Source organism: Muntiacus reevesi, chromosome 18, assembly GCF_963930625.1.
Source record: "Muntiacus reevesi chromosome 18, mMunRee1.1, whole genome shotgun sequence".
Lineage (NCBI taxonomy): Eukaryota > Metazoa > Chordata > Mammalia > Artiodactyla > Cervidae > Muntiacus > Muntiacus reevesi.
The window spans coordinates 50,670,413-50,692,503 of record NC_089266.1 but is presented as its reverse complement, the minus strand read 5'-3'; the positions used below and the strand labels follow the sequence as shown (position 1 = coordinate 50,692,503).

Sequence of the window (22,091 nt, the reverse complement as noted above, 5' to 3'; positions counted from 1 at the left end):
CACAAGAGGTATTAAATCTGCTTCCGGTTGCCAATTAATATATTGCTAGATATTTTTGTTTGTTTGTTTTGGTTTTTGTTTTCTGTTTGTTTTTTGATATATGGCTCCATGAACTTCACAAAGTCTTCATGACAAATTAGGTTTCTTTTTCAGAAAGTCTTAGTCTGTTTGAGCTGCAGTAAGAATATAGCCTGGATGGCTTATAAACAACAAATTTATTTCTCACAGTTCAAGAGGCTGGGAAGTTCGAGATCAAGGTGTCAGCAGATTTGGTGTCTGGTGAGTTCCTGGTTCCTGGATTATAGATAGTTTTGTCTCTGGCTGTGTCCTTACATGGTGGGAAGATGGTGGAGCTTTGGAAACTCTTTTATAAGAGCACTAATCACCTTCATGAAAGCCCTTTGTTAATGCTTTAATTATCTACTGCCACCTCTTTATACTATCACATTGTGGATAAGGTTTCAACATAGGAATTTTGTGGGAGACACAAGAATTAGGTCTGTAGCAAAGACTGAAGTCAAGCTCTGAGTTATAATGAATTTTTAAGGAAACTTATTCATGTAGTATACTATATCATTCCTACTACACCATGGATATTTTTATTTTAAATTTTAACGTTTATGAGAATGTAGGAAAACTGAAAAAATAGACTTACATAATCCAGCTACGACCACAATGAGGCATCAATATGCTTTAGTACACTGATAATTTTAGTACATTTGCAAATTTAGTACATTTATATACCTTAATATAATGTTTAAATTCTCATTTTAACATATTTATAATTTATTGAAGGTATACTAGTTCATATTGAAAGTTTTGGTATACTTGAAACTGCATTCCACTCAACTTTACTAAAAAGTAACATTGAAGAAGAGTATTGAGTTAATGACAAGATTTGACAGTGACAGACTTATCTGATAAATTTTCTTTCCACTGTCATCTAGAATGTTGGAAATGGACGTTTTAATTGATAAATACTCCAAAACATTTGTTGAGTACTAACTGTCAAGAATTATAGTAGATTGTTGGAGACCTAGACATTAAAAAAGACATAATCCCCATCCCAAAGTGAAATATGTGGTTAGACAGGTCTTCAAGCAAGTAATTATAGTGTATTGGAATAAACACTATAATTGAAGGTTGTGTGAGGTACAGTGGATGCAAGAAGTGGGAGCATTTAACTTTGCCAAGCAAGAAATGCCTTATTAAATCTGTGATATTTAAGATGAACATTGAACTTTCCTGGCAGTCCAGTGGTTAAGACTCTGTGCTTCCATTGCAGGGGCCATGGGTTCATCCCCTGGTCAGGGAACTAAGATCCCATATGCCGCATTGTGTGGCCAAAGACAAAAAAGTTGCAGATTGAAGATGAAGCTGAAGTTTACCAGGATGTAAGTAGTAGTAGGACATTTCAGATGAAAGCAATATGTGTAAAGTCATGGTATTGTAATTTCACAAGAATTGAGGGACTTGTTTTTTTGTTTCTGAAAGAGTAGGGTACATATGAGGGAAGAGTAAGAGTAAATAGGGGCTAGAAAATGAAAGATTTTGTGGGTCTCATTTAGGAATTTACTTTATAGTTTATTCACATGGCCAAAGAGAAGCTATTAAGTTTCAAGCAGCAGAGTTATGTGGCCAGATTTGTATTTTTCCAGAAAATTCCCACGCTAATAACTTACAGCAATGCAAGCTCAATTGGGAGGCTGCTACAAGTAGTAGAGTAGGACATGAGAAGGTCTTGAACTTCTCAGTGAAGTGGGATTCTAGAGGAAGAATGAGTATGGAGAGAGAAGGAGATAGAATCAATCGGATTAAGGGTGGTAGATAGTTACACTTCTCTTCTCGAGCTAGTTTTCCATACCTGCCAGCACCCATATCCTTGGGTAGGCTTTTTGCAGGCTAACTCATGCGACTTATTCTGGCTACTGAGATACTGGGATGAAAGCAATTGTAATTTAGCAAAGGCTTGCAAAATGTTTGCATGTTGGGACTTCCCCTCTTATTGCTGGCAACTCTTCTACCACCATGTAATCAAATTGGGGCTAGCCTCCTAGAAGATGAAGGACCACTTGAAGAGAGTCCACAAGTGTCTCAACCATCTTGGCCTCCTCAGCTGTGGCCCCAGACACACGTATGAGAGCATCCTAGACCTTCTAACCCCAACTAAGATGATTCAGACCAGAAAAATCAACCAGTCAACCCACAGAATCACAGGAAATAATAAATATTTTGTTTTAAGCCTCCAGATTCAGAACAGTTTGTTTCATAATAAAAGTTAACTGATACCTAAGTGACCAAGTAGATGTGAAGTGGGAAAGAAGTGTAAGATGAATCCCCTTTTTGTAGTTTGGGTGGATGGATAAATCAATTGGAATGCTATAAATATGAGAACAAGTATAAATATTAGCAGAGAAGGCAATGGCACCCCACTCCAGTACTCTTGCCTGGAAAATCCCATGGACGGAGGAGCCTGGTGGGCTACAGTCCATGGGGTTGCGAAGAGTCGGAAATGACTGAGTGACTTCACTTTCACTTTTCACTTTCATGCACTGGAGAAGGAAATAGCAGCCCACTCCAGTGTTCTTGCCTGGAGAATCCCAGGGACGGAAGCCTGGTGGGCTGCCGTCTATGGGGTCACACAGAGTTGGACACGACTGACAGGACTTAGCAGCAGCAGCATAAATATTAGAATGAGTCATAGATCATATTACTAAAAAGAATAGGATATGCATTTTTTTTAAATAAAAGTTTGGAAGGATAACAATACCTTCAACTTTGAAGTACTCAACCTGAGGAATCCATGGGACTCCTAAGGTGAAGATATCCAGTTGGCAGTTGAATATAAAGACCTGGAGATAGAAAATTTGGAGTAAAAGCTGTAGCTGTGAATAACATTCTCATTTATTAGTTTTTGAAACTCTTTTCCTTGGTATTTTAGACAGTGTTGTCTACAAATAGAGACAACCTCTTCCTTTTCAGTCTGTGTGTCTTTCTTCATCGTTTTTGCTGTAACTTTCATCACATGTTGAATAGGAAGGGTTCATGAATATTCATTAACCCTGAGTATTCATTGGGAGGACTGATGCTGAAGCTGAAACTCCAGTACTTGGCCTCCTGATGTGAAGAACTGACTCATTGGAAAAGACCCTGATCCTGGGAAAGATTGAAGGCAGGCGGAGAAGGGGACAACAGAGGACGAGATGGTTGGATGGCATCACCAACTCAATGGACATGAGTTTGAGTAAACTCCAGGAGTTGGCGATGGACAGGGAGGCCTGGCGTGCTGCAATCCATAGGGTCACAGTGGTTGGACACGACTGAGTGACTGAACTGAACTGAGGAAGGGTTAGAGTTTCTTGATTTTAGGGTGAAGACATTCAGTCTTTCACTATTGTGTTAGCTATAGTTTTTCTTTGTACATATTAATGCCATTTTTCAGGTTCGATGAGTTCCCTTATTTTCCTAGATTAATAAGAATTTTTATCCTGAATAGATACTGAATTTTGTCCAATGCTTTCCCACCTTTATTGAGAAATCATCTGGTTTTTCTTCTTTAGTCTGTTAATATGGTAGATTATGTCAACTAATTTTTTTCTTTTTGGCTCTGTCGCATGGCTTGCAGGATCTTAGTTCTCTGATTGGGGCTTAAACCCGGCCATGGCAATGAAAAGGTCAAGTTCTAACCACTGGACCACCAGGAAATTCCCTCACCTAATTTTTAAATGTTGAGCCAGACCCTTCATTTTCAGGATAAACCCCACTAGGTTGAAGTGTATTATTATTATTATTATTATTTTACATGTTGCATTCCATTTGCTAATATTTTGTGGTGTATTTTTGCATGTATGTTTATAGGAGATACTGCTTTTCTGATGTCTGTCTGTCTGGCTTTGGTAATGAAGTCATGCTGGCCTGATTTGGAGATGTCTCCTGTTCTATTCTCAGAAAGATTGTATGGAATTAGTATTATTTCTTCATCAGTGATTTGGTAGAATTTGCAAGTGAAGTCCGCCAGCCTAAAATTTTCTTTATGGAATGATTTTTAAACTACAGATTTAATTTCTTTAATAGATATAGAATTGTTCATGTTATATGTTTCTTCTAGTTTGCTAGTTTGTACCTATGAATGAACTGGTATAAAATTGTTTGTAATATTCCCTTATTATCTTTTAAATATTTGTAGTGTTTGTGATTATATTAGCTTTCATTCCTGAGTTTTGTAATGTGTCTTCTTTGTTTTTTTGGGGGGGAGGGGCGCAGTATAGGTAGGAGTTTATAGATTTTATTGATAAATTCAAGAAATTCATTTATTTTGATTTTATTTACTTTTCTCTGTTGTTTTCCTGTTTTAATGTTACTGATTTCTGCTCTTCATTATTTTCTTTCTTCTGTTTGTTTCAGATTTAATTTGCTCTCTTTTATCTGGACTATAAAGGCGAAAGGTTAGATCATTCATTTGAGATCTTTATTTTTTTCCATTTTAAGCATATGATTTTATACATTTCCTCTAAGCACTAGTTTGGCTGAATCACATGAATTTTGATTTGTTGTATTTTTATTTTAACTCAGTTCAAAATATTTTCTAATTTCCCTTATGACTTCTTTGATCCCCATGGTTTCTTTAGAAGTGTGTTGTTTAATTTCCAAATACTTGTGACTTTTCCAGATATCTATTATTGGTTTCTAATTTAATTCTGATATAGTCAGAGAGCATGTCCTTCATGATTTCAATTCTTTGAAATTTGTATTATGACCTAGCATATCGTATGTCTGGATGAATACTCCAAGTGCACTTGAAAAGAATTAGTATTTTGCTATTCTTGGGTAGACTGTTCTGTAAATGCCTTATTAGGTCAAAGTTGGTTGATAGTGTTCAGGTCTTCTCAATTTTTGCTAATTTTCTGTTCTAACCACTGCTAAGAGAAGTATTGAAGTCTCCAAGAATAATTAGGAATTTATAGTAGCTATGTGAATAAGAAATATATATTTGGTCTCTGCCCCTGCTTTTTAACACAAAGCTTCTAAAACCCTTGTAATTTCTTAAGCAGTGGAGATGATAGGAGCATCTTACATAGAGATCCTAAACCCCCTGGAATGTTCTGAGTGACAGGAGCTGCTTTTGTTCTAATGAGTTGACTCTTGGTGGGCTTCTGGAGAGCTTCAGGATGGGAGCTGGTCACCAGAAATACAAAGCCATGATATAAAGCTTGGAATTTTCAGGCCTGCCCTCCATCTTTAGGAGAAGGGAGAGGGGATGGAGACTGAGGTAATGATTGATCCTGCCTACATAATGAAGCTTCCATAAAAATCCCTAAACTGTGGGGTTTACAGAGCTTCTAATTGGTGACACTTGCATGCTAGGGCATAGGTATATTCCAGCTTTATGGGGGCAGATGCTTCTACACATGGAACCTTCGTAGACTTTACACTGTGTAACTCTTGATCCTTTACAATATCTTTTATAAAAAACCAGTCACCATAAGTAAATATTTTCATGAGTTTTATGAGCCATTCTAGCAAATTATTAAGCCTGAGGGAGTGGTTATGGAAAGCCCTGACTTTGTAGCCAAGTTATAAAAATGTGGGTACCCTGGGGACCCATTACTTGTGAGTGCCATCTAAATTAAGGACAGTCTTGTGGGACTGAGCCCTTAAGTCTGTGGAGTCTGACCCTACCCAGAGTAGAATTGAATTAAATTATAGGGCATCCATTTGCTATCCAGAGAGTTGAAAAATTAGTTGATTTGGTGAAAAAAAAAAAAAAACCCCAAAACCACATGCTTTCTTTCAGAAGTATTCTGTGGGTAGAGGAATAGTTTTCCTTTAGTTGGTGTCAAAGAAATGGGATTTGCAAGAATGGCTCCTGTCTCAAGGAAACATAGGAAACATGTAGTTTGTGAAAAGAAGGGATGAAAGGATGAGGAATGGGGAAACTTTGATCCCTGGATGGCTACCTAGCCACCCACGGTATGAAACTTCAGCTGCACTGCAGTTACTAAAGGTAAAAATTACCAATGGAATTTAGCAGTGGCGGTAGATTCCAACTCCTGAAAAGTTGGCTTATTGGATCTGTAAGGAAATGTGAAATAATAAGAAGCATGCCAACTACATAATCCCTTTGTTATTGGTATCTGTAATAGCCAAAATGGAATAAAGTTCTGGGTCAGGCCTTGTTGCTGGACCTAACTCTGATTTTGGTTGGTCTGAGCTTTAGTCACTAGCCTCAAAGCTTCCCTCAAAGAGAAAAATTAAGCCAGAGCAACAGAAATTACCTCTAATATCTCTCATTGCCAAGAAGGTAGTCAACACAAGGGTTTCAGAAACTCCTGAAACCAAGGGGTTTAATGTGAAGGAGCTGTCTTTTTGTAGATCAGTATCATCAGCTTTCTGAAAAACCTTTACTGAAATGGATGGTGAGAATAGATAAATTAGGAGCAGTATCTTTGGCTTTAAGTGTTACAGCATAGAAGAGTTTGTTTGGGCTGATATAGGACTGGAAGCTCACTTTGGCTCACAGATGGCTGGCTGTACATGATCCAGACACAGAGCACATTATTCTGGAAGCAACAACCAGCACCATAGACTGGACAAAAGCCACCATAAAGTGTGTTTATTCTGAGAAGGGGAACCACCCAGCTCCCCCTATAATCACCAAGTAGAACACCACAGATGAAGCCTCTGGTATGCTTTGTATACAAGCCATGTGGGGCTGGCTTTATATTAACTAGGTTATTCATTCACTGAATATGCCCATTACTCAGGTTATGGTAGGTGCTGTGGTTAAGGGGGCCCCTGTCATATGGGCACCCCATATGACTTTTACTGATGCAGAATCAAAACAACAGTTTGAGAAGTCCTATCAGATTAGCCATCTCAGCTTCCCAGGAGAGGTCTTACTGAAACCAAGATCATTAGAGCAGGTAACAAGAAAATGGGGAGAGACAGAGGGAAAATCAAAGGACTTGTCTTAGCAGAGTGGAAGTCTGTGTGTTGTTGAGAAATAGGATGAATGTGGTGGGCATTGATGATGCTGAAATAAGAGGGTTGATGCAGCACTATCAAAGTTGGGTGAACCAGCGAACCAAGGGGACCCACTGCTAGTCCCCCAACATTAAAAGGCCCCAAGCAAGTCTGCTCTAGTTATCTTCGTTTAGAAGGATGTAAAAAACCAGAAGGCATAAATTACACTGAGAAACCTTAACCACAATTGCCTAGGGTGATGGTTAGATAGGTTAACCAAGGTAAAGATTTACCAAGGGGCCAAGGTCTTCTGGCCAGACCCCCAAAGCTCTATGCACTTGTGTGGGTAAAGTGGTCAGGTCTAGAGATACTTCTGAGACTTCCTTACAACAGAGCCCCATGCGCTGTGGTATGGAAATCCATTTATAAAATGCTAATTTTGACTTTAATCAGATTGAGAAATTATAGAAATAGAAGAGTTGATAAGATTTTAAAATTAGATTTTGGGTAAAGAAATTATGTCTCCTTTATCTGAATGTTTTATGGGAAAGAATATTATGTTTGACTGGGGAATGTCTCCCCTTGCTGTTGTTTTAAAACCAGAATCTGTTGATGAAGTCATAAAACAGGATACAGCTAGGAATGTCAGCATTGGTGGGGTTAAGGTGAAAGTTTGAAGAATATTTTGAAGTGGTTGGGTCTCTTACCTGGCTTATGTTATGGTGATGAACCTTGTATTTAGGGAACATTTCACCTACTAAGTATTGTAAACCTGGAACAAATGTAAATCTGCCTTTGAAGCAATATTATTTGGTTAAATGGAAACCAATTAGATCGCCTGAGTTCAAACTACATAGAGTATGAACTGGAGTGCTGACATGGACAAATTCTCTGTGTAATAGCTGTGTAAGGAGTATAGACTGGGCTTATTGCAAAAGCCCGTGTGCACTTCCCAGCATTGAGTACTGGGACTTTAGTTTAGAGAATTGCTATCTGAGGGGCAATTACTAGCTTGCTATCAGACATTAATCAAAACAGCCCATATGACTGAAGGATAGAAAATAATCTTGAAACATGAACTAACTATGATGTTTTTGGTTGGCATCAGAAAAGCACTGTCAGGGAAGGCAATACCCAGAAGAGTTCCATAATAACATGGAAATGGTTTATATAGCATCCTGCTATCTGTGGAATGCAAGGATCATGTACTCATGAGCAGGGAACCTCTTTTCCCCTAGGACTAACTTTGAAACTTTATAAAGAGCTGCCAGATTGTGTTATCACTTGAACAGTGCCCTATAAACAGCTCTCAACTGATTATCATATGTGAAACAGATCACCAGTCCAGGTTCAATGTATGAGACAGGGTGCTCAGGGCTGGTGCACTGGGATGACCCTGAGGGATAGGACGGGGAGGGAGGGGGGTTCAGGATGGGGAACACATGTACACCCATGGCTGATTCATGTCAATGTATGGCAAAAACAACTACAATATTGTAAAGTAATTAACCTCCAATTAAATAAATTAATAAAGACATATTACCAATTATAATGTTCAGGACTTATTTATATCAAGATTCAAACTGAAAAAAATGAGATAAAGATTTTGTGACATTTAAAAGGAGACAGGGATCAAGACCATCCCCATGGAAAAGAAATGCAAAAAGGCAAAATGTTTGTCTGAGGAGGCCTTACAAATAGCTGTGAAAAGAAGAGAATCGAAAAGCAAAGGAGAAAAGGAAAGATATTCCTGCTTGAATGCAGAGTTCCAAAGAATAGCCAGGAGAGATAAGAAAGCCTTCCTCAGCGATCAATGCAAAGAAATAGAGGAAAACAACAGATTGGGAAAGACTAGAGATCTCTTCAAGAAAATTAGAGATAATCAAGGGAACATTTCAGGTAAAGATGGGTTCGATAAGGGACAGAAATGGTATGGACCTAACAGAAGCAGATATTAAGAAGAGGTGGCAAGAATACACAGAAGAACTGTACAAAAAAGATCTTCATGACCCAGATAATCACGATGGTGTGATCACTCACCTAGAGCCAGACATCCTGGAATGTGAAGTCAAGTGGGCCTTAGGAAGCATCACTACGAACAAAGCTAGTGGAGGTGATGGAATTCCAGTTGAGCTATTTCAAATCCTGAAAGATGATGCTGTGAAAGTGCTGCACTCCATATGCCAGCAAATTTGGAAAACTCAGCAGTGGCCACAGGACTGGAAAAGGTCAGTTTTCATTCCAATCCCTAAGAAAGGCAATTCCAAAGAATGCTCAAACTACCGCACAATTGCACTCATCTCACACGCTAGTAAAGTAATGCTCAAAATTCTCCAAGACAGGCTTCAGCAGTACGTGAACCATGAACTTCCAGATGTTCAAACTGGTTTTAGAAAAGGCAGAGGAACCAGAGATCAAATTGCCAATATCTGCTGGATCATCAAAAAAGCAAGAGAGTTCCAGAAAAACATCTATTTCTGCTTTATTGACTATGCCAAAGCCTTCGACTGTGTGGATCACAATAAACTGTGGAAAGTTCTAAAAGAGATGGGACTCCAACTAAACCAGACCACCTGACCTGCCTCTTGAGAAGCCTGTATGCTGGTCAGGAAGCAACAGATCTGGACATGGAACAACAGATTGGGCCCAAATAGGAAAAGGAGTACATCAAGGTTGTATATTGTCACCCTGCTTATTTAACTTCTATGCAGAGTACATCATGAGAAATGCTGGGCTGGAAGAAGCACAAGCTGGAATCAAGATTGCTGGGAGAAATATCAATAACCTCAGATATGCAGATAACACCACCCTTATGGCAGAGAGTGAAGAGGAACCGAAAAGCCTCTTGATGAAAGTGAAAGAGGAGAGTGAAAAAGTTGGCTTAAAGCTTAACATTCAGAAAACTAAGATCATGGCATCTGGTCCCATCACCTCATGGAAATAGATGGGGAGACAGTGGAAACAGTATCAGACTTTATTTTTGGGGACTCCAAAATCACTGCAGATGGTGACTGCAGCCATGAAATTAAAAGACGCTTACTCCTTGGAAGGAAAGTTATGACCAACCTAGATAGCATATTAAAAAGCAGAGACATTACTTTGCCAACAAAGGTCCGTCTGGTCAAGGCTATGGTTTTTCCAGTGGCCATGTATGGATGCGAGAGTTGGACTGTGAAGGAAACTGAGCGCCGAAAAATTGATGCTTTTGAACTGTGGTGTTGGAGAAGACTCTTGAGAGTCCCTTGGACTGCAAGGAGATCCAATCAGTCCATCCTAAAGGAGATCAGTCCTGGGTGTTCTTTGGACGGACTGATGCTAAAGCTGAAACTCCAATACTTCGGCCACCTCATGCAAAGAGTTGACTAATTGGAAAAGACCCTGAAGCTGGGAGGGATTGGGGGCAGGAGGAGAAGGGGACGACAGAGGATGAGATGGCTGGATGGCATCACTGACTCGATGGACATGAGTTTGAGTAAACTTTGGGAGTTGGTGATGGACAGGGAGGCCTGGCGTGCTGCGATTCATGGGGTCGCAAAGAGTCGGACACAACTGAGTGACTGAACTGAATTGAACTGAACTAAAACAAGTTTGAACATTGGCTGAGGAAAAAAAAATGAGCTGCTTGGTTTATAGGTGGCAGTTGTAATATAAACAGATAACCACCCTAATCAAAGGCCACTGCTCTGATCAAAGAGAGTAAAAACAAATCAGCAAGATGGGCTGAATTGCATGCTGTTTTCCTAGCAGTGTTGGGAATTGAACAATGATAAAAGCCCCTATGTTTTGGTCTTTACCAACTTATGAATGATGGCCAATGAAGGGCAGTGGAGACCTGATCTATTAAAGGGATGCCTCTATGGGGCACCTCTGTGGGAATCACTATGGACATTTAAGGGGTACATTGAACCTAGGTCTCCCGCACTGCAGTTAGATTCTTTACCATCTGAGCCACTAGGGAAGCCGGTAGGGTATGTCAATACCTATCAGAAGAACCCCTTTCCTGGACATTTTGAATTTTCTTTATGTGTATGATACTCCAGGTCCTATGAAAGTCATCTGAATCATGTTGACTTCTCTTGTTTTTTTAGCACCCAGTCATCCATTGGATTGAGACTGTAAGGTCTATCTTGTCCTTTCCTTCCCCCACCCCTCCACCATGGGTTGCAGTGTCAGGACAGTTCTGTCCTTCCTGTATGCTACTCAGGGATTAATCTCAGACTTGTGCTTTGCATCATGTGGTTTAGGGACTTGCTACTTGTGCTACTCTGGAGTGTACCTCCAAAATGAGTCCTAGACATATGCTGGTTCATAAACAGAAATAGAACCCTTTTTCGTGTTCTCTTCTCGCTTGGATACTCCTCAACTTCCTGCCCTGTGCTGTAGCTAGAATGATGGGGTTTCTTAAGGAACTGAAGATGCCTGTGCCACAGCAAGAGGAAACCAGAGAGAAAAAAATGGGGATTTCTCTCCCACAACTCTTTGGAACCCCAGGAACCTGTTTTCTTAGTCCTCTGTCTACAAAGCCAGGGTTTTTCTAGGAGTTTTAGTTGTCCGTGCTGCCACTGTGACAGCTTCACTTGGGCACGCATCCTTAAGTAAAACACACACACACATATGCATACACACACAAAAGGAGAAACTCCTGTATGGGCCCCTTCTCCAGTTTTGACTCTTTTCCTGAATATTGCTTACGTTTATTTGTTTTGTTCAGGCAGTCGCTTTTTGTATTTAATCCAGAGTATTTAGTTATAATTATCAGTTAGGACAAACTTTATTGGACTATGCCTTCTTGGCTGGCACTGGAATCTCTAAATATGTATTTCTTAAATTAGGCATTTAATGTCTGTCTCTTCTATTACATGCATTGTCAGCAGGGACTATTTTGGCTTTGTGTATTACTGTATCCTCATGCCTAATATAGTTCTTGGCATATGCTAAATAGCCAATAGATATTTATTAATAAGTGAGTGAATGGACCATTTTCAGACCAAATCTTATTTGATGTTTTTTTCAGCATTCTACACTAAGGATTGTTCTCACCTGGATTCTTTCTTGCCTAGGCTTCCGTATTACTATATTCTACTGGTTTCCCCCCTTCTCTAGTATTTTTTTATAGGCAAGTTGCTACATCTTTATGATTCTTACAGGTTCAGAAAATGCTTGTAAAAGGGGGACACCTACATAGTCAGCCCACAGAGGCATAGGTACAACCTTAGTAATAAAGCCTCAATCATCATTTCACCATCCTAGAACAGAGTAGGTATCTGTTAATTATGTGGTGACATACCTTTGCTCAACAGATTTTCCAACTTGGGGATCTGGCAAAGGGACTGAAAACTCCCAGGGAATTTGACTTCGAGGCCAGTGGGATTTCATTACAGAACTTGCACAGGACTGGGGAAACACTCTTGGAGGGCACAAACAACTTTGTATGCACAGGACTCAGGAGAAAGGAGCAGTGATCCCACAAGAGACTGAGCCAGACTTGCCTGAGTGTTTGGGAGTCTCAGGTGGAGGCATGGGTCAATAGTGGCCTGCCGCGGGGTTAGGGACACTAAATACAACAGTCCTGGGAGCCACAGGGTGTGCTGACATAAGTGTTTTTGAAGGAGGTCTCCATTACCACCGCCTACCATAGTTTGACCTCAGGCCAAACTACAGAGGAGGAACACAGTCCCACCCATCAAGAGAAAATTGGATTAAAGATTTACTGACCTTGGCCCTGCCCATCAGAGCAAGACAGATTCCCTTACAGCCAGACCCTCCCATCAGGAAGCTCCCACAAGCCTCTTATCCTTATCCATGAGAGGGCAGATAGAATGAAAAATACAATCACAGGAAACTAACCAAACTGGTCACATGGATCACAGCCTTACCTAACTCAGTGAAACTATGAGCCAGGCCATCTAGGGCCACCCAAGATGGACCATGGTGCAGAGTTCTGACAAAACATGGTCCACTGGAAAAGGGAATGAAAAGCAACTTCAGAATTCTTTTCCAGTCCTGTGTTCACTGCTGAGTTTTCCAAATTTCCTGGCTTATTAGCAGCAGCATCTTTAGGATTTGAAATAGCTCAGCTGGAATTCCATCACCTCCGCTAGCACTGTTCATGGTGATGCTTCCTAAGGCCCACTTGACTTCACATTCCAGAAAGTCTTATCAATATGCTTGCCTTGAGAACCCCATGAACAGTATGAAAAGGCAAAAATAATGACACTGAAGATGAAGTCCCCAGGTCAGAAGGTGCCCAATATGCTACTGGAGAAATAACTGCAGAAAGCATGAAGAGGCAGAGCCAAAGCAAAAACAACACCCAGTTGTGGATGTGACTGGTGATGGAAATAAAGTCTGATGCTGTAAAGAACAATATTGTATAGGAACCTGGAATGTTAGGTCCATGACTCAAGGTGAATTGGAAGTAGTCAAACAGGAGATGGCAAGAGTGAACAGTGACATTTTAGGAACTAAAATGGTCCAGAATGGGTGAATTTATTTCAAATGACCATTATATCAATGACTGCGGGCAAGAATCCTTTAGAAGAAATGGAGTAGTCCTCATAGTCAACAAAAGAAAAGAGTGAAATGCAGTACTTGGGTGCATCTGAAAAATGATAGAATGATCTCTGTTTGTTTCCAAGGTAAATCATTCAGTATCACAGTAATCCAAGTCAATGCCCCAATCACTAATGCTGAAGAAGCTGTAGTTGAATGGTTCTATAGAGACCTATAAAACCTTCTAGAACACCAAAAAAAGATATCCTTTTCATCTATAGGGAACTGGAATACAAAAGTAGAAAGTCAAGAGATACCTGGAGTAACAGGCAAGTTTGGCCTTGGAGTACAAAATGAAGCAGGGCAAAGGCTAACAGAGTTTTGCCAAGAGAACACACTGCTCATAGCAAACACCCTCTTTCAACAACACAAGAGACGATATCACCAGACAGTTAATACCGAAATCAGATTGATTATATTCTTTGCAGCTGAAAATGAAAAAGCTCTATACAGTCAGCAAAAACAAGACCAGGATCTGACTGTGGCTCAGATCATGAACTCCTTATTGCCAAATTCAGACTTAAATTGAAGAAAGTAGGGAAAACCACTAGACCATTCAGGTATGACCTAAATCAAATACCTTATGATTATGCAGTGGAAGTGAAAAATAGATTCAAAGGATTAAATCTGATAGAGTGCCAGAAGAACTGGGGATGGAGGTTTGTAACATTGTACAGGAGGGGGTAATCAAAATCATCCCCAAGAAAAAGAAATGCAAAAAGGCAAAATGGTTGTCTGAGGAGGCCTTACAAATAGCTGAGAAAAGAAGATAAGTGAAAGACAAAGAAGAGGAGAGATATATCCATCTGAATGCAGAGTTCCAAAGAATAGCAAGGAGAGATAAGAAAGCCTTCCTCAGTGATCAATGCAAAGAAATAGAGGGAAACAATAGAATGGGAAAGACTGGAGATTTCTTCAAGCAAATTAGAGATACCAAGGGAACATTTCATACAAAGATGGGCACAATAAAGGACAGAAACACTATGAACCTAACAGAAGCAGAAGATATTAAGAAGAGTTGGGAAGAATACACAGAAGAGCTATACAAAACAGATTTTAATGACCCATATAACCACCAATGTGTGATCACTCACCTAGATCCAGACATCCTGGAGTGTGAAATCAAGTGGGCCTTAGGAAGCATCACTATGAACAAAACTAGTGGAGGTGATGGAATTCCAGCTGAGCTATTTCAAATCCTAAAATATCCTGTGAAAGTGCTGCACTCAATATGCCATCGAATTTGGAAAACTCAGCAGTGGCCACAGGACTGGCAAAGGTCAGTCTCCATCCCAATCCCAAAGAAAGGCAATGCCAAAGAATGTTCAAACTACCACAGAATTGCACTCATCTCACACACTAGCAAAGTAATGCTCAATATTCTCTAAGCTAGGCTTCAGCAGTATGTGAACTGTGAACTTCCAGGTGTTCAAGCTGGATTTAGAAAAGGCAGAGGAACCAGAGCAAATTGCCAACATCCATTGGATCATATAAAAAGCAAGAGAATTCCAGAAAAATATCTGCTTCAGGTTTATTGACTACGTCAAAGCCTTTGACTGTGTGGATCACAACAAACTGTGGAAAATTCTTCAAGCAATGGGAATACCAGACCACCTTACCTGCCTCTGAGAAATCTGTTTGCAGGTTCAGAAGCAATAGTTAGAACCGGACATGGGCAACAGATTGGTTCCAAATTGGGAAAAGAGTACGTCAAGGCTGTGTTTTGTCACCCTGCTTATTTAACTTATGTGCAGAGTACATCATTTGAGATGCCAGGCTGGGTGAAGCACAAGCTGCAATCAACATTTCCAGGAGAAATGTGCAATCAACATTTCCAGGAGAAATATCAATAACCTCAAGGATGCTGATGATAAAACTACCTTTATGGCAGAAAGTGGAGAGGAACTAAAGAGCCTCTTGATGAAAGTGAAAGATGAGAGTGAAAAAGCTCACTTAAAACTCAACATTCAAAAAATGAAGATCTTGCCATCCAGTCCCATCACTTCATGGCAAATAGATGAGGAAAATATGGAAACAGCGAGAGACTTTATTTTCTTGGGCTCCAAAATCACTGCAGATGGTGACTGCAGCCATGAGATTAAAAGACACTTGCTCCTTGAAAAGCTATGATTGACCTAGACAGGGTATTAAAAAACAGAGACGTTACTTTGCCAACAAAGGTCCGTCTAGTCAAAGCTGTGGTTTTTCCAGTAGTCTTGTATGGATGTGAGAGCTGGACCATGAAGAAAGCTGAGCACCGAAGAACTGATGCTCTTGAACTGTGGGGTTGGAGAAGACTCTTGAGAGTCCCTTGAACTGCAAGGAGATCCAGCCAGCCCATCCTAAAGGAGATCAGTCCAGAATATTGGAAGCACTGATGCTGAAGCTGAAATTCCAGTAGTTTGGCCACCTGATGTGGAAAACTGTGTCATTGGAAAAGACCTTGATGCTGGGAAAGATTGAAGGCCGGAGGAGAAGGGGACGACAGAGGATGAGATGGTTGGATGGCATCACCGACTCAGTGAACATGAGTTTGAGCAAGATCTGGGAGTTGTTGATGGACAGGGAAGCCTGGTGTGCTGAAGCCCATGGGCTCCCAAAGAGTCGAACACGAATGAGCAACTGAAGAGAACTGATACATTTGCTGTCCTCTTGTCACCTGTTATTAGGTCCTCTACTCTTTCCCCCTACTTATCTAGCTTATTCTTGCTTTCCTATACATATTCTTCATGCATGCTCAGTCACTTCAATCATGTCTGACTCTGCGACCCCATGCACTGTAGCCTCTCAGGCTACTCTGTCCATGGGATTCTCCAGACAAGAATACTGGAGTGGGTTGCCGTACCCTCCTCCAAGTGATCTTCCTGATGCAGAAATCAAACCAGCATCTCCTGGATCTAATGTATCATTGAAAGTGGATTCTTTACCCACTAAGCCACCAGGGAGTTCCTAAAGTGATTATCAAAAACATGGTCTGTAGTGCCAAACTCCCTGAATTCAGGGACATATTTAGGACAAACTACTTAACCTTACTCTTTCTTCATTTTCACATCATAATGGGCTATTGTAAGGAATTTTTACCTATTTATTTACATAATTGTGAACATTATACACATACATAGACATTTATATACATAAATGGCATGTATGTCCACATACATATATACACACTCCATGTATAGCACTTTAGTCTAAGAACATGTTAAGCACTGTACATCTTAGTTATCTTTACAAATTAAACTTAATACTCTTCCTTAAATGTATACCAGTTCTAGATCTTTTCTCATAGAAGAGTATTAAAATTTATTTAAATGTTTGTGTATCATAATTATATATTTTTTCATTTTGTAAATAGATTTCTTGAAAGAGCTGTTTGCTCAAGAAAAGAAATTATCAATTTGTTCACATCCAGAATGAATAGATCAATTTGAAATATTCTTCATAAAATGGCTATAGGAAGCAGCAGTGCTAAGAAACATGAATTTATGAACATAGCTACCTGCTTTTTTCCTTTCAGTTTGATTTAAATTTAATATCCTCCAACAATGGAAAATGATTTGCGGTAAAGAAATGAACTGGAAGAAATAGGAAAATGGAAACAAGATGTCATTTCTTTTTACTATCCAACAGATTTACCATCTGCTTTAAAATGATGTTGACCATTTACAGTAAATGAAACAAAATGCTTTTTAAAATAATGTAACACTTTAAACTATTTTTACTACCAAACTTTCCCTCCCCAGTGAACAAATTCATCTTACTGAGCAAAGGTTTATTTAAGCTACACTTACATCTATGTTGTTTTTAGCTCATTTCCTTTTTAAAAAAGCAATTGGTGAATTTATTTCCCAGTTTAGCTGTTATAATAAAATATAAAAGGCATTTCTGTTTTGGCCTCAAGTATAACATTATCAAAAGCTGTGAGAGTTACAGCAGAATATAGGACAGCATAAAATTAGAAACTGCTGGTGTTTCCTTAGCAGCAGTTACTGCACTTGCAATTTTCCCCCTCTTGCTACCAGCAGAAATCTAAAAGTCATCTCTGTGTACCAGACAACAAACCCAAAGTGTGTTTTTTTGAACAGTAGCTTTACTGAGATATTATTCACATAACTTGCAATTTACCCTTCTGAAGTATACAATTCAGTGGGTTTTAGGATAGTCACAGAGTAACCATCATTATAAACTTAGAATATATGCTCTACTGTGAAACAAAACCCAGTGCCCATTATTAGCTACTCCTCATTCCCCCATCTGCCCTTCCACTAGCAACCACTAATCTACCTTCTGTCTCTGTGGATTTGCCTATTATCAGTTCAGTTCAGTTCAGTCGCTCAGTCGTGTTCAACTCTGCAACCAAATGGGCTGCAGCACGCCAGGCTTCCCTGTCCATCACCAACTCCCTGAGCTTACTCAAACTCATGTCCATCGAGTCGGTGATGCCATCCAGCCATCTCACCCTCTGTCGTCCCCTTCTCCTGACTTCTCTTTTCCAGCATCCGGGTCTTTTCAAATGAGTCAGTTCTTCGTATCAGGTGGCCAAAGTACTGGAGTTTCAGTTTCTGCTTCAGTCCTTCCAGTGAACACCCAGGACTGATTTCCTTTAGAATTGACTGGTTGAATTTTCTTGCAATCCAAGGGACTCTCAAGAGTCTTCTCCAACACCACAGTTCAAAACATCAGTTCTTCGGTGCTCAGCTTTCTTCATGGTCCAACTCTCACACCCATACATGACTACTGGAAAAACCATAGCTTTGAATAGATGGACTTTTGTTGGCAAAGTAATGTCTCTGCTTTTTAATATACTGTCAAGGTTGGTCATAACTTTTCTTCCAAGGAGCAATTGTCTCTTAAGTTCATGGCTGCAGTCACCATCTTCAGTGATTTTGGAGCCCCCCAAAATAAAGTCTATCACTGTTTCCATGGTTTCCCCATCTATTTGTCATGAAGTGGTGGGACCGGATGCCATGATCTTAGTTTTCTGAATGTTGAGTTTTAAGCCAGCTTTTTGCCGATTACAGACTTTTCATATAAATAGAATCATAGAATATGTATCTTTTGTGACAACTTCTTTCATTTGGTACAATGTTTTCAAGGTTTATCCATGTCGAAGCCTGTATCAGTACTTCATTCCTGTTTGTTGCCCAGTAATATTCAATCATATGGATATACCAACATGTTTATCCATTCACCATCCAATGGATATTTGAGTTGCTTCCCACTTGTTGACTGTTAGGAATAAATTATGCTATTAACATTCACATAGAAGTTTTTATATTGGACATAAATTTGCATTTTTTCTTGAGTGCATATATAGGAGTGGAATTAGTCATGTGGTAATTCTGTTTAACTTTTTGAGGAACTACCAGACTACTTTACAGTGGGTGTACTGTTTTACATCCTCACCAGCAGTGGATGAGTGTTCCAATTTCTTCACATCCTTTCCAACACTTGTTATTATCTCTTTGTTTGTAACCATCCTAATGGAAGTGAAGTGGGATCTTACTGTGGTTTTGATTTGCATTACTCTGATGGCTAATGATGTTGAACATTTTTTCATATCCATTATCATCCGTTTGTATGTCTCTTTTGCAGAAACATCTTTTCAGACACTCTTTAAAAATTGGGTTTTTTGTCTTCTTGTTATTGAATTAAAATTTTTTTAATTGTTACTGAATTTAGTATATTCTGGATACAAGTTCCATATCAGATATATGACTTGCAAATATTTTCTCCCATTCTGTAGGTTGTCTTTCACTTTTTTAATTTTTTTTTTTTTTTTTGGCTGAACCACGTGCAGCATATGGGATGTAGGATCTTAATTCTATGACTAGGGATAGAACCCATTCCCCCTGCAGTGGACGTACAGAGTCTTAACCAATGGATCACCAAGGAAGTCCCTTCTTGATGATATTTTTGAAGCATTAACATTTTAATTTTATTGTAAAGCAATTATCCTTCAATTAAAAATAAATCTAAACTTTTTTTTTCTAATTTTGATAAAGCCCAATTAATTTTTTTTTCTTTGATTGCTTATACTATTTAATGTCATATCTTAGAAACCATCCCCTACTCCCAAGGTTCATGAAAATTTACTTCTATTTTTTTCCTAAGAGTTTTGCAGCTTTAGCTCTTGCATGAGGTCTGTGATCCTTTTTGAGTTAATTTTTATATATGGCATGAAAAAGGAGTTCAAATTAATTTTTTACACATGGATATCCATTTTATTGAAAGACTGTCTTTTTCCCATTGAATTTTCTTGACATCTTTGTTGAAAATCAGTTGTCCATAAGTGTAAGACTTTATTTCTGGCTCTAATTCTATTCTATTTTCTGTATGTCTGTTCTTATACCAGTAACATACTGTCATGATTGCTGTAGCTGGCTGGTATGTTTTAAAATCAGGCAGTTTTGGTCCTCCAACTTTCGTCTTCTTTTTCAAGACTGTTTTGGCTATTTTGTGTCCTTTCATTTCTATATGAATTTTAAGATCAGCTTGACAATTCCTAAAATTATGTGTAGCTTTCATACCTTTATCTGTTCATTTAAATATATCCTTGAAAACACATTTTTTATTTTTACACAAAATTACAACAATTATTTTTTCTGCAACTTTTTTCTTTCCCCCAGTATTTTATTATGAAAAATTTTAAGTGTAGAGATTAGTTTAAAGAATAGTACAGTAAGTACCCATATACCCTCCTCCTACCTCCCAGTTTATATTCTATAGGTAACATTTTGGTATATTCATTTTATCAGGTAACTAATCATTCCTATCCATAACCAACTAGTCCATCTTCTATCAAATCATCTTACTATTTTGTGCATTTCAAAGCAAATTGCATAAAAAAACAAAGCAAATTGTATATATTCTCAGTATGCTTTACCTTTAAAGACTTCAACTTATGTATTGTTAACTACGGTTCAATTTTTCTACAATTTTTAAATGTAAAGTGAAATGCACAAATCTTAAGTATACATTCTGGTGAGTTTGACATATATACATTTACCTGTGTAATTTTAACCTTTATCAAGATATAGAACATTTTCATAACTCTAAAACATAACTCCCTCTCTTAGTCAATTCCTGTCCTTAACCAATGTTGAAAGCAATCACTGTTTTTTTCACCATAGATTTAGTTGTTATAGAACCTTATACTCTTTTTGTTTTTAGAACCTTATACTCTTGTACAAGGTTTCTTTCACTCAGCATAATGTTTTTGAGATTCATTTACTTTTCAATTATTCATAATCTTTGAGATTCATTCATTCTATTGTATGAATCAATAGTTTGTTTTTGTTTTGTTTTTTGCTAAATATAGCATCCATTGTATGGATGCCCCACAGTTTATTTCTCCTTTTTCCTGTGGATGAACAAATTTCCACTTATCTGTTTCACTAAAAAGTTCTGATAACTGGCTTTTGTTTACATCAAAGTTATAATTATTATAATAATAATATAATAATGATCATCTGGAAGCTTTGTAAATGTGGAAGTACGTTTTAAATTAAATAAATGCTTTTTTCAGAGTCTTTAAGTAACATATACTAGAGATTATGCAAACTTGTTCATTTGCCAAGTCATGTCTGACTCTGTGACCCCATGGACCGCAGCATGCCAGGCCTCCCTATCCCTCACCATCGCCTGAAGTCTGCCCAAGTTCATGTCCATTGAATTAGTGATGCCATCCAACCATCTCATCCTCTGTTGCCCTCTTCTCCTTCTGCCTTCAATCTTTCCCAGCATCAGGATCTTTTCCAATGAGTTGGCTCTTCACATCAGGTAGCCAAAGTACTGAAGCATAAGCTTTAGCATCAATCCTTCCAATGAATATTCAGGGTTGATTTCCTTTAGGATTGACTGGTGTCATACTCTTGCTGTCCAAGAGACTCTCAGGAGTCTTTTCCAGAACCACAGTTTGAAGGCATCAATTCTTCAGCACTCTGCCTTCTTTATGGTCTACTTCTCACATCCATGCGTGACTACTGGAAAGACCATAGCCTTGACTATACGGACCTTTGTTGGCAAAGTGGTGTCTCTTAATGCACTGTCTAGGTTTGTCATAGCTTTCCTTTTAAGAAGCAGTCTTCTAATTTCATGCCTGCAGTCACCATCCGCAGTGACTTCAGAGCTCAAGAAGAGGAATCTGTCACGCTTACTCCTTTCCCCTTTCTATTTGTCATGAAGTGATGAGCAGGATGGCATGATCTTAGTTTTTTCAATATTGAATTTTTAGCCTTGCTTTTTCACTCTCCTCTTCCACCCTCATCAAGAAGCTCTTTAGTTCTTCACTTTCTGCCACTAAAGTGATACCATCTGCATATTTGAGGTTGTTGATGATATTTCTCCTGGCAATCTTGATTCCAGCTTGTAACTCATCTAGCCCTGCATTTTGCATGATATGCTCTGCATATAAGTTAAATAAACAGGGTGATAATATACAACCTTGATGTACTCCTTTTCCTATTTGGAACCAATCTGATTTGTCCATGTCCAGTTCTAACTGTTAGAACTTTAGCATGGGTTAGGCTTTAACGTAGTCATTGCAGTTGTATTCATTTTCCACAAAGGACTAA

At 38.8% G+C, this 22,091-nt stretch overlaps 1 protein-coding gene across 1 annotated transcript in view; it reads left to right on the top strand.

Moving 5' to 3' along the window:
- Positions 1–230: 230 nt before the first annotated feature.
- Positions 231–22,091, top strand: part of LOC136149129 (enhancer of rudimentary homolog) — a 42,538-nt gene continuing 20,677 nt past the window's right edge. Inside the window, exons 1-2 of the mRNA XM_065909095.1 lie at positions 231–279; positions 1,286–1,394. Of these exons, the coding sequence (XP_065765167.1) occupies positions 1,291–1,394 (104 nt within the window). The 5' untranslated portion in view covers positions 231–279; positions 1,286–1,290. The remainder of the gene's footprint in view (positions 280–1,285; positions 1,395–22,091) is intronic.